Consider the following 17,539-nt stretch of genomic DNA (forward strand, 5'->3'; position numbering starts at 1 on the left):
TTCCAGAGCGACGTCTGTTTGCTCAACAGTGGCTACCTAATATAGTGTGTATCTTTATCAAATATGAAAGGTTTGCATACACTGATTACCTTTGTAATAAACCCTTGTTAAAAATCCATTTTTTGCTCATTTTGTGACTTTTTAGCTAGATACTGGTATCCACTGTATTCCAGGTTTCCCTGTTCAGTCTTAGTGGAGTCACTGAGTATTGCAATCTTTCTGTAGAGAGGACCAAATGCCCTTTGGTTTCTGTATCAGGACAAGCATAATTTTGCAGTGTAGCTGTAAATTCCTTACTCCTTACTCTTGACCTGTTGTGAGGACATTTTTGCTTGCCTGGTTTGACCATCTAAAGGAACATTTTTCTTGAATAGTAGTTCAGTTCAAAAAGTTTTGCCCGCCTATAAAAACCAGTTGCCCTCTGCTGAAAATTTAAATAGAACCCTGCTTACTAGTCCATAACAAGGCACAAAATGCTGTCATAATATGTCCTGCCTTGCACTCCTAGGGGCAGATCCAGGATTTTTCAAGGTGGATGGCTGGTTCCTTGGGGATGCTGAATCAACGACGCTTGCCCTTAAAATGTCGCAAATTTGAGAATTGCAACCTACTGAAAACTCTCACACTAGAAATGACGTATTTTTATCACTGTTTTAACTAGAAAATACCTGTAATTACAATCAGGTACCTGTGTTCAGAGTGTTTGCCTTTAGTTCTGCTATTATGTCACAATCATTTTTATTTTTATTTTTTGCTTCTCCATCCAAACAGGGGAAGGGGAGGGTCAGTAACCACCCAATCCAGCTCACCTCCACTCCACCTTAAATTTATGTGCCCCTCCACATATCTGGATAAATTTGCCCACCGGCAGCCCTCTTTCTAGAAGCTAGTTTGCCAGCTGCTTTTCTCAAGATATAATTTTGTCATTCTGGAGAAGCCGCATACTGCTTGCATCTAATCTCCATTTTAGGAAGTTTTTTGAATGTGAAAAATTGGTTGGAACAAATTTCTTGATCTGCCTAAGTTTTATCATAATTCGGATTCCCAAATTTGGCCCTTACTTCTAAGTGGCCGAAGATTTCTGAAAGTATCTGGTTCAAGAAAGCGCCAATCAATGTTTTAGAACACAGTGATTTTAAATATTTTTAAAGACAGATTTTGTTATTTAAGAAATACATCTTATTTGTTACACCAGCAACTAAAGTTTTTTGAATCCACTCCCTTGCTGCAATGTGAAAGAAATTTTGGTTGAGCCATGCAAAAGTTTGCACACATCCACAAAAATGATATAATTTATAATCTGGTCAAGAACTCAGCCATATCAGTGGAAAAATTTGCAACAGACCAGCTCAAAATGTCCAGCGAGGTTAAAATGAGACTAAAAAAATTGTCAATGGATCAGTCAAAAAATACACACTAGTTATAAAAAAGGAAAAGTTTCTAGAGTTTAGGGGCTATGTCGTGTGATGGTCTGCGACAGGTCGCAGCGATGTGGGCGGGTGGTGGGGGGTGAATGATCCCTACATCCCCACCCCACCCCCCCCCCCCCCGCGCCACCCCAACCTTCCCTTTTTTCGATCCGTTCGACCCAGATCCTACTCCTGTCGAAAGGACTGGAACAAATCACTGGGACATGGAACGAGCAAAACAATCTGATCGGATCATTGCAAAATCGTCAAGGAGTCACACAGCGTGGTCTTTGGACTTTACGGAGACTGTAATAACCACATATCTGTTTCTAAGTAGGTCTTGGTTGTCAGAGTGGTTGAACATTGGTCAAAGTCGACTGCGAAGGATATCTGAAACCTTATATCTCCACGTGAGTTCCTTCTCTACGGGCTTCTTTGACCGGGTAGTTTGACCCAACTGGTTCAACTTTCGACTTAACTTATTGTCTTAAACTGAAGGAGCTCACTTCTGGCTTTCTGGTACCTTGAGATGGAAAAGGTTTCCCTATTTCTCAAGTGAGGAGGTTTTGGAAGTAGTTTGGAGAGGAACATGAGTGGGAAAAACAGGTCGAGATTTTCGAGCTTTTTGTCCAGTGGATGAGTAATGGAAGCCAACAGCGATGGAGATGTTGCAGAACAGATATTTTATGATACAGTGAGAGAATATGTGGTGAGTGTTAAGTTAAGCGTTTTCTTATACTTTGTTAAGATTTGGTCGACAAATGACCGCAGAAGAAGCAACGAAAAGGCAAGCATAATTGTAGCTAATCGAATGAAAACCACTGACAGTAAGCTTATAATGTGAGTAGTTCTAGTGTCAAAACTTGTTTATTACCAAACCTAATTGATGTTGCGCCGTAATGAAGACTGTTTTCGTGTTTTTCCTATCTTTTCGTGGTATGCAGGTATCATAACTGCAGATCACTCGAGGGTGAGAAATATTGCATTATATGAATCTTGATAACCTTATTAATATTGGTAATCAATAATTTTAAAAAAGCTTAAAAAAGTGATTTATTACTCTTATGATCAATTTCTATCTCGGGTTTTATTTCCATTGTGACTGGATCAGAAGTACTATTTCAATATTCAGCTGCAATTTGTCATTTAAAATTGTCCAGAGATATTTAACTGACTGTCTGGTTCAGAAAATTTAATGAATTATAAAGCAGGACAAAAGTTTCAAATGGTTTCATTGTGTCTAGCATTTGTAATGGCAGTCATGGCTGCCAGATTAAATTTATCGCTTCCAATTAATTATCACAGATCACTAATCACACATGCAACATTTGAATTTGTTTTGGCATGACATCTTCAAGCTCAGGAAAATATATCGGAGTTGCTTTAGTTACAAATGCAGAAAACTTGAAAATGAAGTTTAACCCCCATTAATGAGGCTGTGTTCTTACAAAATCAATCTATGAAACCCATGCCCTCGGTTCAGCCCCCTTGAACAGACCCCAGTAAAAAGAAGAAATAAAGGGGGGAGGGGGTATTTAGCATGTGGTCTTAGTTTTTGCCAATTGAAAACAAAAACTAACTCCCTGTCGTTAAAAGAAGAAAAAAGGGAGCCTTAGTTTTTGGTCTTCAGGTAAATTCGCTTTTGGTGTAATGAGTAATGAGTAATGAGTACAAGAGGATGTGTAATGAGTAATGACTTATGAGTAATGAGTAATGGTGTAATGAGCAATGAGTACCAGTAATGAGGCTGGACAAGACGACCCAAGAATAGCAAACTCGGAATGGTTTAATGACAAAAACTAGAACTACAACACAATCGCAATGAGTACATTGCGCTAATTACAAAATCAATCCATGAAGCCCACGCCCTCAGTTCAGACCCTTTGTTAAAAAAAAAAAGAAAGAACGAAAGAAAGGGGGGAGGGGGTATTTAGCATTTGGTCTTAGTTTTTTGGCCAGTTGAAACCAAAACTTACTCCCTGTGGTTAAAAGAAGAAAAAAGGGAGCCTAAGTTTTTAGTCTTCAGGTTTTGCTTTTGGTGTTAAATGTTTGGTCTTTAGGTCCTTATTTTTGAGGGACTTTCACTAGGTATTCAACCTTTTACATATGGGTAATTAATTGACCAAGCATGAGCTCGAGAGGATTGCATATTTGCCAAGTTCTTTTTTGAATGTTTATTGACCAAGCGGGAGTCAAGGTTCATTATAAACAGGGTAAAAAATGAATGATTCCAATATCCAGTGATCTTGACCAAACAAGCTGGGTCAATAAAGAATTTACTGTCAGTATGAGTTTTGGGGAACCTTGTGGGACACAGGGCGTAATCCTGAGCGGACAAGATCATGTCAGCTTGCCTATTTGGGTAGCCAATCACAGTGTAGTATTTGGTCCATCTTTCCTGCTTACGCAGCTAGCCATATAATAAGCTCTATTATTATTAATTAGTGTGTTATTTTGTCCAATTTAGATATCCCTGCTTGTGTTCATTATTTTGTATGGTATTTCTCATGCTGTAATCAGCACTTACAAAAGACGAAGAGATGAACTTGATTCAGGTGAGAGAGGTGACAAACTTCACCTAATGTTGTTGCCAATTACATGTGGTTCCCTGTGCATCTAATCAATATGTAAATTCTCTAAATAAAATACCAGGGCTTGAAAAGAACTTACTTTTAACTTGCCCTTGGGACAATTAGCTGTAAAATTTTGCTTGCCCTGGGCATAAGTCTTAGTTTGCTTTTTCAATGATTTGGTCGACAGAGGACTTAATTGACTGAATCACTCTGCCATTTGGGCAAGTTAGAATAAAAAGTTACTTGCCCAGAGGGAAAATCTACTTGTCCTGGACAACTGGACCGTACTTTTTTTGAGCCCTGATTTCATACAATTGCAGTCAAACCAGATTTAATTTCTCAGGGGGAACTATCTATGCAATGCTGTCGGTTATAATAATTGAAAGCTTTCTACGCCACAAAAATTCAATTTTCCATGAGCAAGTGGTCAATTTTAGTTTCAAATTTCTTTAATTTACAAGTTTTGGCTATCATTTTTTCTGTGATATAAAATACAATATTTGACACCATTTTGGGATCGGAGTAGGAGAAAATAATTGGTCATTTATCAACAGAATGGGAGAAACAAGCAACCGATTGAGTTTAAATATGTTACCAGTCAAATGACCACGAGAGATTTATTTTCTACCTTTTTATCACCAAATGAAAGTGGTAATTATTACATTTTATATCAGAAACATGTAAACCAGAACTTGTCAAAACTCAAAGTTCCAAGTTTCTTGATGCTTGACTGTACAGTGTAATATGGACACCTGACAGTAAAATTTTTAAAACTGAAATTAATGCAAATTTTTATACATGTATGTGTATTTTCCAATCTGACCAACATTAATAGATGCTTATTGCATGTTGCTCCAGAAAATATCATGGAATGGGCCGATACTTCCCCCACAGAAGGGATTGGAATTTTCTGGAGGTGTGAAAGGGGGCCAGCTGGTGGGGAGGGCGAGGGAATGTATGAAGCTTTATTGCAACTTCTAAAGGGGTGGGGATGGGGTCTTAGAAAAAAAGCCCCTTCCGTGGGGGAGGAATCAATGGATGTTTTCTGAAACTACACATTAATACATGAGGTATCTATTTATTAGAATTAAAACTTTTAACAACACCACGGAAAATGTTACTGAATTCAATACAAATTACTGTACCTGTAGTAGTTAACTTAATTTTTCTGCTTCATTTAAAGATGAAGAAGATGCCTTTGTTTATCGGATTTCGTAAGTATTCTGTCAAGTTATTTCATACATGAGAAATATGTATCATTTTATATATGATCATTTTCCATTAGGATGACTTTGAACATTTAATATGCTGTGTATACATGATATTTTGCAGGTTTTGGCTGTGCACGTTTACCCTGACAGTGTCTCTTGGTGCAGTCCTTCTGTTGCCAATGTCAATCTTCAGTAATGAGATCATGATTATGTATCCCAATAGTTACTACATCAAATGGCTTAACGGCTCACTTATCCATGGTAAGTGACTTAAGATAACAGGGTTGTCATTAATGGCTGTCGCCCATTACACGTGTCTTGGTCTTGGTATTCTTGGTTTTTCCTTGATGCTTCGGGTAAAATAGCCCTTTTCACAATTAGTTCTTCTCATTTGCATTACAATGTAATCCAACATAGATGCCAGGCAATTTTGGGCTGAGCCTGAAACTACAAAATAACCCAAAATTGCCTCACATACTGTACATCTTAGATTACATTGTAAACAGTAATGCAAATGAGAAAAGTTAACCGTGAATTTGAGCGCCATTGCTTGCTGTTGATTCACCCACAAAGTGACAAGTTTGCTACAGTTATGGACAACAATGCTGCACTGGTGACTCAAATTTTAATGACGGCCCATGTTATGTATGCATCTAGTGAAACAATGCAAACAATAGCAACAGCAACAACAATGACAAACACACATTGTATTAATTTATATTTTTTGTATGTATATTTGCTCATGATTTTCCTCTTTGACCATCTCCGACAGGAATGTGGAACCAGATATTTCTAGGCTCATACATGTCACTCTTTGTTGCTATTCCATTTGCATACTTCTTTACTGAGTCAGAAGGATTCGCTGGTTCACGAAAGGTAACATTCATTATAATTACTTTAGTTAATAACCTCTTAAGTTACATGTACTGTACATATATACATTGCATTGTATTTACTAATAATAGTCAATGCAACAACCAGTTCATTATCAATGACTTGGTCAGTGATCTACTGACTGGGCTACACCTAAGTTAGTGGTTGATGAAACAACTAATTTATAAGCTGCATGGGCAAGATTACATGTTAAAAATTATCCCTCTTACTTGTAAGGTGGCTGGTAGAAGTTTCCAGCATTTTCCAGCAGTATTACTTGGAGAGGTCAATATTACTACAGTGATGTTGCAATATTAATATCGTGTAAAATACGCCAAATTGTCAGTGTCATCTTCATGGCATAATAGGTTACCATAACAACGGTAGAACCTATTAAATTAGGTCTCTCTTGACTTTACGTCCTCATGGCTGTTCCATGTTCATCTTTCATATGTCGTGTGAATTCCATTTTCTTGCAGGGTATCATGGCACGCGTTTATGAGACATCAGTGGTTCTATTCTTGCTGGCCATTCTGGTGACCAGCATCGTCTGGGTGGGTTTAGCTCTGATTGACAGGGGACGGACAAGTGATGAAGGTTAGGCATTAGTGGACAGACTCTTTGTCAGTGCTCCAAAACACCATTAATAGTAGAGCAGACAGTGACAGTGAGTTGTAAAGTTAAAAGTCCGTTTCAGTTACACCTGATGGCTTATCAGTACCAAGCTTAACTCTGGATCATGTATGGTGAATTCATTTTTCAGCCCTGCTCTACGATCCAGAGTCCAACATGGTCTAGACCATGAGGCATACTATTTTGTTCTGTGATAACTTTGAATGTGGCATATGATGTAAATTAATTGTAAGTGAATTATCAAGTGAACATGGGATACTGTGATGTACCTACTGTGTATACTACATCTACATTGTCTAACTTTGTGTGGCTCTGTGTAAGGCATACAGTATACATAGCACCAAGGCCTTACAGTGCCTGTTCACGTGAAGAGAGATGATGATGATGATGATGACATCAACGACCAGAATGATGATGATGATGATGATGATGATGATGATGATGATGATTGTGGTGGTGGGGGTGGTGGGGGTGGTGGTGGTGGTGGTGGTGGTGACACAACAAAATCGTGGCATACCCAGTTTATAAGATAAAGAAGTTGAGTCGTGGAACAAAGGAAGGGGAAAAGGAGTATAATTACAATTATAATAATTCATTGATGACAGTCAGGATGTCAATAGGACAGTCAGTCATACAAACTGGGTAGTTTTCAACTTGTTAATTAAGTGAACATTCTGTTTGTTTCAATTCAGAAGTTTGGATTCCTGGTCTTCCATTCATCTATTCATGTATATCACTACTTGGATGTCTGATGCTACTAAGTAAGTGCAAATACATGTACATACATTAATATTGTAGTTTCTGAGTTAGAGCATTATTTCTATTTATTCCATGAATGAACAGAACTAAAGAGATAATCCTGTGTGTTCCTCTGAGGCAGCCTGGCAGTTTTTCATTGCACATATACATAAAATTATAGCCTGTAAAACCCAGTAGTGACTTTGGCAACTCAGGGAGACCTGAATCCACCGATGACTAAGCTCTGCTTCATATTTTCTTCTGATCTTTAGTTTGCACCCCGGTTGGATTTGCACGGATGTTTACTGTCTTGGGACAGTATGTGGTCAAACCTCAGGTACGTGTATACTTGTGAAAGTCAAGGCTTTAAGAAATAATTATACTCTCAACATACACTGTACATTACACTGTACATGTACAGTGTCACAAATCATGATAAATAACGCCAATCAATAATCCTTTTAGTTTCAAATGCACATGTCTTGCACGAAGCCACATTACATGTACGTCTAGCAATGTTGATTTAAACTATAATAGAGCAGTTTTCACTTGAGTATCGAAAAGTAATCTCTACACCATTCGCTTGCTCGCACACATTTTCCCATGCTTTGTGACAGCTATATGTATTTACTTCAGGTTTTGATTGGTGTACAGTGTAATTGGATTGTATGTCTCCTTTGTGCAGTGTACTGTGTACTACTGTAGTAGGATTTTTTCCTTGTGTCATGTTCTTTTTCTTTTTAACATAATTTTTCAGTTTCTTCGAGACCTGGATGACGAAATAAGTGCAATTAGATTAGAAGAAGAGAGTTTAAAAAGGAAAATGAATGGTAAGTTGCTTGTATACCATGTAGAATGAAGAAACTGAGTACTTAGTACAGTTAGGTTACTTTGTTTACTGGTAGATTTTTCGGCTTCTAATATTAATTATTACATCATAAGAGTGGAACTTTAAAGTGGACATGGAATTGAACGTCAGCACGTGCAAAGAATGTTTTGTTTGGTACTTACACATGCATGTGACGCTATTGTGTATTTGATTCAGGTTATAACAATGGAATGACGGTGCGCAATGGTGTTCACCATGATCCAGACAAATTAAAACAACTGGAGGTCGAAAGACTAGAGCTTGGTTTGTATCACCTTCAAGAAATTATCTTTCTTTTTGGCCATTGAAGTTTACTGCTATTATCACCACTATGAGTTAGAGGACAAGTTTGAGTTTTCCCAAACTAGGTTATGTTTGTGCAGCGAAGTCTAAGTAAATGCTCTTGAAATGTTAAGATGTTCCTTGTGATAGACTAGCATGGCAGTGCTGTGTTTTTATTCTCTGATCTTGCTATTGTTGTTTGTTCTTCAGAAAGGAGCATCAGGGCATCATCATTGCAAAGGAACTGTGTGTATCCGATTCTGCTTCTCGCTCTGTTGATCCTAACAGTAAGTACCTGAAGAAGATGACTCCTTTAACTTGAAGCAATAGTACAGTAATTATAACAAACTGAGCACTTGGTGAAGATCAGTGTAACTCTGGTATAGTACACAACCTTCTAAACATATGCAATCAAGTCATAGGTGTAATAAGATGCTCTCATCATGCTATAAGTAATCACTGCTTGGTGCTGATGCCTGGGTGGGGTACGGGGGGTGGGGGTGGGGGTGGGGATGGTATCAGCTTGTAATCCAAATTTACATAGATATGTAACGCATCAAAAGAACTGGTTTTTGAGCTTTCTTGGTCTCAACATGGGACATTAGATGTCGCCATTTTGCTCTGAAGGTATTAAACTTGAAGCTAAAAGAGAGCGAAAGAAGTAAATAGAAACATATCACTTGGTGTAGTTTGTTAGATTCACGAAAGAGCTAGGTCTGAAAAGGAGTGGATTTTAGGAGCATAAATGGGTCCTGGCAGATTGCAAGGAAGAGAAATCTTGAAAGAAAGAAAACTAACTAATGTTGGGGAGGGGCGTCATAAACTTGTTGTATCTGTGATGGATTACCATCCTATTATTGTTTGTTAATCAGACCAGCTGCATGGCCATGGTAGCGTTAAATGTCCTCAGTCTGTTGTTTGTTCATGGAGCCCTGCCCAGAAAATCCACGGTATGTCACTTAGATTAGATTGACAGTCTTTTAAAATATGCCTGATTTACAACTTGTCGTCTTTCTTTTTTTGATACAAGGTCAGAAGAGTTAAATGCAATTTTAACTTGCCTGTAGTGTTAGTAGAGACATCCAGGACACCACGTCTCCCTTAGCACGAGCAGGCCGTGTTCTCACAAGACCAAGCGAGTAGTGTACTTTAATCCATAAGCGTATGTTTGAAATCGAGCTTGTATTGCTCAATGAGGAACACTCCATCGAATTCGCAGAGTTTGGACATACATTCCTGAGTTGCTGATTAGTTATGTAATTATAAAGTACTGTGACGGTATACTGCTGCATGTGGTAACGTTTTCTCGCTCAACCCGACTTTTACGCTAAGTGCATGCGTGGTGTTTTCTTCAACACATCGCATTCAATGGATATTTGTCTTGGTCGACCTGAAGCGATTTAATTTTGGAAACAGTAAACTCTGTTGGTTGTTTGCAGGGTTTGAGAAAAGCACTGGAAAAGAAAGTGTAATAGGACTGTTTCTTTACAAGGTTTGTTTAATGTCTTTCAGGTCCTTGTGTTGGGGAAAGTATCTTCGTCGATGATGGGAACGTTCGGTGCTCTTCTAGAAATAATCCTGATATTGTATCCTTTTGAACTTTTTACCAGTTTACAGGTTTAAATGCAAGTTTGAGTGGAGAGATTGAGCAAAGGCAATGCATATATATAGATAGCGCCCACACGGAATAGGCTTAAAAACGACTTCGCTTCAACAGCATAACCTACTGTATTCTTTACAGCGGCGAGTTAAAATCAGAAATGTAAGCCCGTGTTTTACTTTAACCGCCTTTAGTTACTTGATGATTGCGTCCTTGGTAGGATTGTACAGCGTTCCATACTTCGCGCGCCTGCGTCCTGTGGTGCGGGAAACTGCCACAATAAAGGTAAGCATGCCGTGCCAATCGGAGTTTTCGCCCTTCTTGGAGTCAAAAGGCTTCTTTTTAGTTGTAATTGAAGCCCGTGAACTGTATTTTGAAGCAACAATTAAATCAAATTAACTCTTACAGTGCCTCTTCACCCATGGGTATAAGCGTGGGTGCCAACGAATTACCGAAACAATGCTAGGGGGTTGGGAAGCGCTGCTATCTAGGCGAGGTATATTACATGTTCAGGTTCCAATTCTCCTCGTCGCTCTAAGCTTCAGATTTAAGCCGACATGCGCGCTGGCACCGATAGGTTTCTTTCTCCCTCTTTGATCTCCAGCGAACGGACTTACACTCGACTATATCCTTCCGTTTTCCATGAAGGTCGGAATGCATGTAAGGCCTTGCTTTTATAATTCATTGTTGTTTTAATAATCTTTTGCCATTTGATCCGCAGGTGATCGTTAACTGTATCGTGCTGTTGATTCTTAGTTCAGCTTTACCAGTTCTGTCTAGAACGCTTGGTAAGTACGTTGGACTAATTTGACGTGAATAATCGTGACGTCGTCACGATACAGGTCTTTAGGACATAATGTAGTGATCAAGAAAGCCTGTGTGACGAGGATTCCTTTAGATTGACGTGATGGTCAAGTTCTTTGTCGCCACAAGAGGAAAGTTAACGTGCGACTTTCGACGACATAAGTTCAGTTAAATCGAATAAGATCAAATTTTGACACAAGCCAACGGAAGCTTCCACCACTTGGTCATTTAATGTAAGACAATGCATTTGCTTCGAGTACTAAAAAGTGAATTGTAGCTTACGGAGGAGCAAACCTCTAGCATTGATCTAGCATTGAACTAGCGTTTTTGACACTTCGTGAGTGCACCAAAGAGCAAACTTCTGAAGTGTGTACTCTCCTTTGCCCCTGCTTGTATGTGGAGCATAGGCCATCTGCAGCTCTCAGCTAATTTCGCGAGTCCCGAACTGTCTGCCGTAGCGTTTCTTTAGCTGACCGCTCTTAGGTGGGTTTAGGTCTTTTTCGAATTCCTATTCCCTTGTGGGTTTCTGTAGACACATTCCTTCAAGTTTTAGTTGTTTTCCATTTCAGGGATTACCAAGTTTGACCTGATGGGCGAGTTTGGCCGACTGGATTGGCTGGGGAATTTTCGTGTGGTAATCCTTTATAACCTTGTGTTTGAGGTATCCACTGCCTTCTGTTTGGTGAATAAGTTCACGGCTTCTGTCAGGAACGCTTTGTACGAACAGGTTCACGTACCTACTGTGCAGTTCTTCAGACGATTCAAACCAAAGGCCAAGGCGTCGGATTGAAGAAATGTTACGAAAGAGTATTAGGTCGTTAGACAGTTTGAAGCAACGACATAAGACCTTGACACAGAAGAGAATATGTCATGAAGGATGATGTGGAGTCTATTCGAAGATGTAGGAGTTCAGTGATACGAGAAGCTAGGTCTTGTTTTAGGAAGAGACGAAAGGATGTTGGCAATTCTCGAATTTACCACGACAGATAAGATAGTGGAACAGACGATTCAAACTCTTGTACCGAGACTTTGTTCCAACTAAAAAGAAATTCTGAAAGGATGTCAAATATGCTTGAATGTATCTACGATGTTGAATTAATGAGAAGATAATTGACTGCTCCACTTTGTTACAAATAAATTGGAAAACAAATACACTGCGGTGAGATAATGAGTCTACACGAAAACGGGAGGTTGAACTCTCAAATTATCACAAAGGTGGCGCCAAGACCTTAAAAAAGAAAACAGGAAAAAAAAAACTATTGGAGAGGAAGGAAATGTCGTATAAAGATATACTGATTCGCTTTGCGATGAAGCTGGAAGTCTTTGTGTGTTTCGCACAAACTAGAACACGCAAAATGTGGCGTCTGCGCACTCTGAGAATTTGGTTGACGGTTTTCTATATTCTCATTACTTGTTTGGTTAACATTGTGTCCATGTACCAAGGAGAAACTACAGGATGATAATGGCACTTGAATGGTCGAACGTTTTTAACCCAGTAAAACAAATATCTTGTTGTGGCTGTTGTACATGCATCCCTGTACACAACAGTAAAGTATGTACGTTAGCTAACATATAGTTAGGTATCTTAAAATTTTCTAGTTAGTAAATATTTTGTAAAAAACACACCAAAAAGCTTTGTTAGATTGACGGTGTTATAACTGAAAGCTCTTTACAGAATTGGGCTTCAGCTCTCATGTGGTGCTATTAGTGATAACATAACAGGCAAAGGTTAGGTGTCTTTTTTATTTGTGTAAAGCTATAATTTTGGTCGCGTATTCGTCAGGACAGTTACAATGTTTGCTTTCATTCCTCAAGTGACTGAAATGCCAGAGTCGAAAGAGATACGCTAAGGTGGGACAAGAAATTGTTGTCCATAGCGACTGTTACCAACGTAACTGTCTTCTCTCATAGAATAGGCTATTTCCGAATTACCAGTTGCCTCTGTGTCGAAGCGTGTCCTTTTGTGAAATCATTCATATGAAATTGTGTTCATTTACAAGTTCATTTTCACGCAAATCAAACTCATTTTCATATGAAAGGTTTTGCACGGGGACTCGTTTTGAAACAGAGGCACAAGGTTATTCGGAAATGGCCTGTTATGACGTAATTGTAGTCACATGGAGAGTAAAAAAATGTTTAGAACTTAACGTCATTGTGGCTCTCCTACACAAGGAGAGACAAATGACTGTACGTATTATAGTTAGTCATTGCCGAAAATACTTTAGGTTTAAATATTGTGGATAAATGAAAAGATTTAGAAATGAAAAGGATCGAACGAAAAATTTAAAATGGTACAATAAGTCAGGACAAAAGCAATAATTACTTATTATCATTATGATCTGGCCTTCTTCTCTTTGTTCAATTTACTTTGAGCCCCCAGGCAGTGGCGCCTCTATTGGGGGGAAGAAGAAAGATGACTTTCGGAAGCGGTGCACCATTCCTTACACAATGATTACTGTAAATAATCCTTCTCGCAATCGTACGCTCAATAATGTCGTTATAGTTGATCTTATATTTATTTATTGCTTTTGTGCACGAATTACACAGTTTAATATTGCAAATAAATGGAAATTTAGAACAACATAAAGTTTTTCTACATTCTTTTGTTGACAAACAACTGTGGGTAATCCTGAAGTCCATTCCTCTATTACTAATCCAGCTGTACGTCTTGACTGTTTAAGACGAACCGGTGAAGATCATTCGAATAAAATCTTTACTAGTCTCGTTACGAGTTGGCTATAATCATAATCATCTCTTATCCAGCAAGCGCGAGTGGAATAATTATTTTGTTAAAAACGCACCCGGTCTAGAGAAACCTGAAATAAAATAGAAACAGAAACGCCCCAAAAATTGCGCATAGGCTTACCTTATTTGTAGAGCATGGCATAATTGCTCTTATAATCCATCAAATATTTTCACTCGCGCGCGGTTGGTCTAAACACGTCACGTGACCGAATATTCCCCAGCTAGAACTTGGGAATATCCGAGAATATTCCCCAATTTTCCAAATTAAACTTGTTGCGAAAAAGATTTGCGGAAGGATAATAAACACAGTAGCCTCCATTTGGCGCGAAAATATGCTCGAATATTTGTCCTTGGACATTATCTGTTCCTCGAAGCTCACAGTTTTCTTCGAGCTACGCTCTCGGAAAACTGTTCGCTTCCCGGAACAGATAATGTCCGCGGACAAATATCCTATATTAGTATATACCACACAAGTGAATAGTGCTTTTCGCGCGAGCGATTTTAAAATTTCCGACCGCTTGTCACACATAAAATAAAGTTTTGGTCCGCTAATTATTCAGCTTGTGTGGTATATACTAAATCAATTATTCACCTCAGAGTCGGTGAAAGTGATGAGTGTTTACCGAACCGCGAAGCGGCGAGGTAAATATCCACCACTATTCACCTCCACTTCGGTGAATAATTGTTAACTAGCATATTTTCGCGCCAAATGGAGGCTATTGTTTATGTATACTACGCTGGCTAAGCCAATAAAATCTCTTGAATTGCGTTATCCAATAGAAGTAGGCCTCCGTCGGTCAGGGTTGACCATGAGTAGCAGCCTAGTTGTCTGCTTGGCTGGAGCACCGGCGTCTGTGGCTGCAGAGGTCGATGCAGGAGTGACAGTCTCTGTTGCAGAGGCGGCATCTGTGCTCTGTCTCTGATCTGTCGAGGCTGTCGCTTTGTTTTCTGCGGGTCCGCCTCTCTGTGGCGGCTTGTGTCAGCTTCTCCTCCCCTTATTTGAGGGGTCAAATCAGGGGAATCCAGTGTTTAATATAAGCAATAATACTCTTATCACGATAGTGGTTACTTTGAATATCCATTTCTTTTTTTTTGCTACATAACCACCTACAGTACATGTAATTTCCCTGTGCCAAAAAACGTTTTGCCGTTCGAGTTCTGCAAAGAGAAATGACTATGGAATCAGTTGAATCCCATTTCTCAGCCCAAAGTTTTCCCTAATCCCATTTCATGATACCCGTAAATTCTTGCCGAAATCTCAGTCCCAATCTCGTCCCAATCTAGTCCCAATCTCTCTGGCAGACATATGTCATTTCCCGGAAAAAATTGGTAAATTTTAGCTCCTATATTGGGAGTATACCTCTTTAAGACCCTTATCATGATATATAGTCGGTCTCGTTGTATAATTAATCAGCAGGAACATCCCACTGAACAGTTGCCAAACAATGCTGAGAACATTGAAATTGAAACTTGGATTTTATTTTAAGAATGTGTTAGTTGCATGGTTAGTTACACACTGACCTCATGTGAGATCATGTCACAACATAAATGGGGAGGAAGCCTTTTTATCTCAAGTTACCTGATTTCTGAAAGGGCCACTATGATCAAATTCTCCATACCCTTTTTTGACATTTTCGCACACAATAGGTCTTTCCTAGATTTTTTGCCAAATTTCAATCCATTATAAACATTAGAACTCATGTTGTTTGGACCTTTATTTCCGGGAATTTACGGCCGCCATTAATTTTCCTTGTTCCAAGTCTTGGTTGAGAATTTGAGAAAATGACGTCATTTTCTCAAAAATACCACACGGGGTGAAATTATAATAACAATTAGCACAGCAATTCGCATAAAAAGTAACAAAAACTATGGCTCATATATTCGTGCAATTTTTGACATTAATTGTTATCATAATTTCAACCCGTGCGGTATTTTTGAGAAAATGACGTCATTTTGTCAAATTTTCAACCAAGACTTGGAACAAGGAAAATTAATGGCGGCCGTAAATTCTCGGAAATTAAGGTCCAAAAACCACGAGTTTTAATGTTCGTAGAAAATTGAAATTTGGCAAGATATCTAGGAAAGACCTAATGTGTACGAAAATGTAAAGAAATGGATATCGAGATTTCATCATAGTGGCACTTTAAATCTCATGATTAACCTTTGACCAAAAGCAAGATCTGTGTATTTTCTGTCACAAAACAATTGTAATCTTCTAATGACTATGTGCCAAAACTAAAACTGACGACGACATCTTACTATGGGACATCTTGGTATTTGCAAAGCTGCCTGCACGACGAATGGGTAATAACTGCAACAGAGAGACTGGAACCAATACCTTTGAGTGACTTGCTATGAACAACAATAGAAGTTTCGATTCCTGCTTTATAATCCATCCCGACCTTTGCCCCTGAAGATTCGTCGCGTCTGCTGGAAAGCACGATTCTTTTCTGTCCGAAAGCACGATTCGTTTCAGTCTTTACCAAAAGAGACTCCGTTTTCTCCTCGGGCAGTGTTAAGCGAATACTCAAAGAGAAATAGTACGAAAGCACTGATTAGCATGCCAACGACAAAACTCAAGTGGTACAGTCCTTTTGTGCTTCTTGCTGGAGCCATTTTGAGTGTTGCTGACCAGTTTACAGACATACTCACACTGGTGGAATTTCGCCGCGGGGATCAAAAGACATGGTTTGTCGTGGGGTCCATTATTGTTTCATTCCAAATTTCCGTGGTCCCGTTGACTAAGTGCATTTTTTGTGGTTTTGCACCACCTTGGGGGGTCAAAAAAAATGCTTGAAAAATTTAAAAACTTCCTATTGTTAGATAGAAGAAAAGCAAAGCTCTTATGCTAAGTTTACACCGTGTTCTAGTTTTGTAAATTGTTTCAACGCGAATACCAAGAACTTTGTCAATTTTCCAGATATTTGTTGCATATTTAATGAGGCAAAAAGCTATATTTTCGTTGTTTTGCGAATTTCTCGAAGACTCTAAATTCTAAGAAAATCGGAATAATATTTTCGAAAGTAGCTCCCTAAAAGCGTTCTTTAGGCAAAGTCTCAGGATTTTCGATTTTTCTAACTTGGCCAGCCATTCTCGATATTTCTAGTCAGTGACTCTTAAGTCTTGCTCGGAATTCTTTTTACTCAAACACCTGAAAGAAAAAACGAAGACCTTTGTGCGACGTGTTTTGAGTGGAAACATGGAACTGGTAGAAAATTTGCATTTGATAGATTTTGCACCGGATATAAAGTTTTGATTAATGTAGAAATAGCATCAACTCTGAAAAAAATCCGAGTTCCAGTCAGTGTGATTTGAACCCACGACAGCTTTCATAGCTCGATGTTTTCCCATATCGAATTGCACACTAGTTTCAGGAAATGCACGATGATAGCATAGCAGGCCTCTTAGATATAGCAGCTGGTATAATGTTAGAATTACAGTGAATGTTATAAGGAACGATGAGTGCGAGAATCTTAAATGTAGAATAATAAATAATCTTGCAAATGTTAACATGAAAAGAAATGTCACTTTAAGAAAAATCTTCATAACAACTGATAGTTCGGTTTTTTCGTTCAACATCAACATGTTGCTTATCATGAAATGCGAAGCAGCATATTTCCAACTTACACCATCATTTACTTCTACATCTTGAGGAAATCCTAGAAGTTTTCGTTTACGGAAAGTCTAAATGTTTATAATTTGTCGTAACTTCTTTCCCGGTATTGTTATATCGTTAGAAATAAACCTATTTAACCAGACATGCACTTTATAACACATTCCATTTAATCTAACTGACCAGATGT

The 17,539-nt window shown here is 38.6% G+C and overlaps 1 protein-coding gene across 1 annotated transcript; it reads left to right on the forward strand.

The window, feature by feature from the left end:
* The first annotated feature begins 1,303 nt into the window (after positions 1-1,303).
* LOC145488104 (limb region 1 protein homolog) lies at positions 1,304-13,578 on the forward strand. The gene is made up of 16 exons (XM_081466889.1): positions 1,304-2,118; positions 3,877-3,964; positions 5,166-5,196; positions 5,315-5,454; positions 5,966-6,069; positions 6,546-6,663; positions 7,392-7,460; positions 7,710-7,774; positions 8,195-8,267; positions 8,483-8,569; positions 8,798-8,874; positions 9,460-9,537; positions 10,100-10,173; positions 10,382-10,472; positions 10,909-10,975; positions 11,561-13,578. The coding sequence occupies exons 1-16, from the start codon at positions 2,053-2,055 to the stop codon at positions 11,779-11,781; spliced, it is 1,449 nt and encodes a 482-aa protein (XP_081323015.1). The 5' UTR covers positions 1,304-2,052; the 3' UTR covers positions 11,782-13,578.
* The last annotated feature ends 3,961 nt before the right edge of the window (positions 13,579-17,539 follow it).

This window comes from Orbicella franksi, chromosome 5 (genome assembly GCF_964199315.1).
Source record: "Orbicella franksi chromosome 5, jaOrbFran1.1, whole genome shotgun sequence".
In the NCBI taxonomy this organism is placed as follows: domain Eukaryota; kingdom Metazoa; phylum Cnidaria; class Anthozoa; order Scleractinia; family Merulinidae; genus Orbicella; species Orbicella franksi.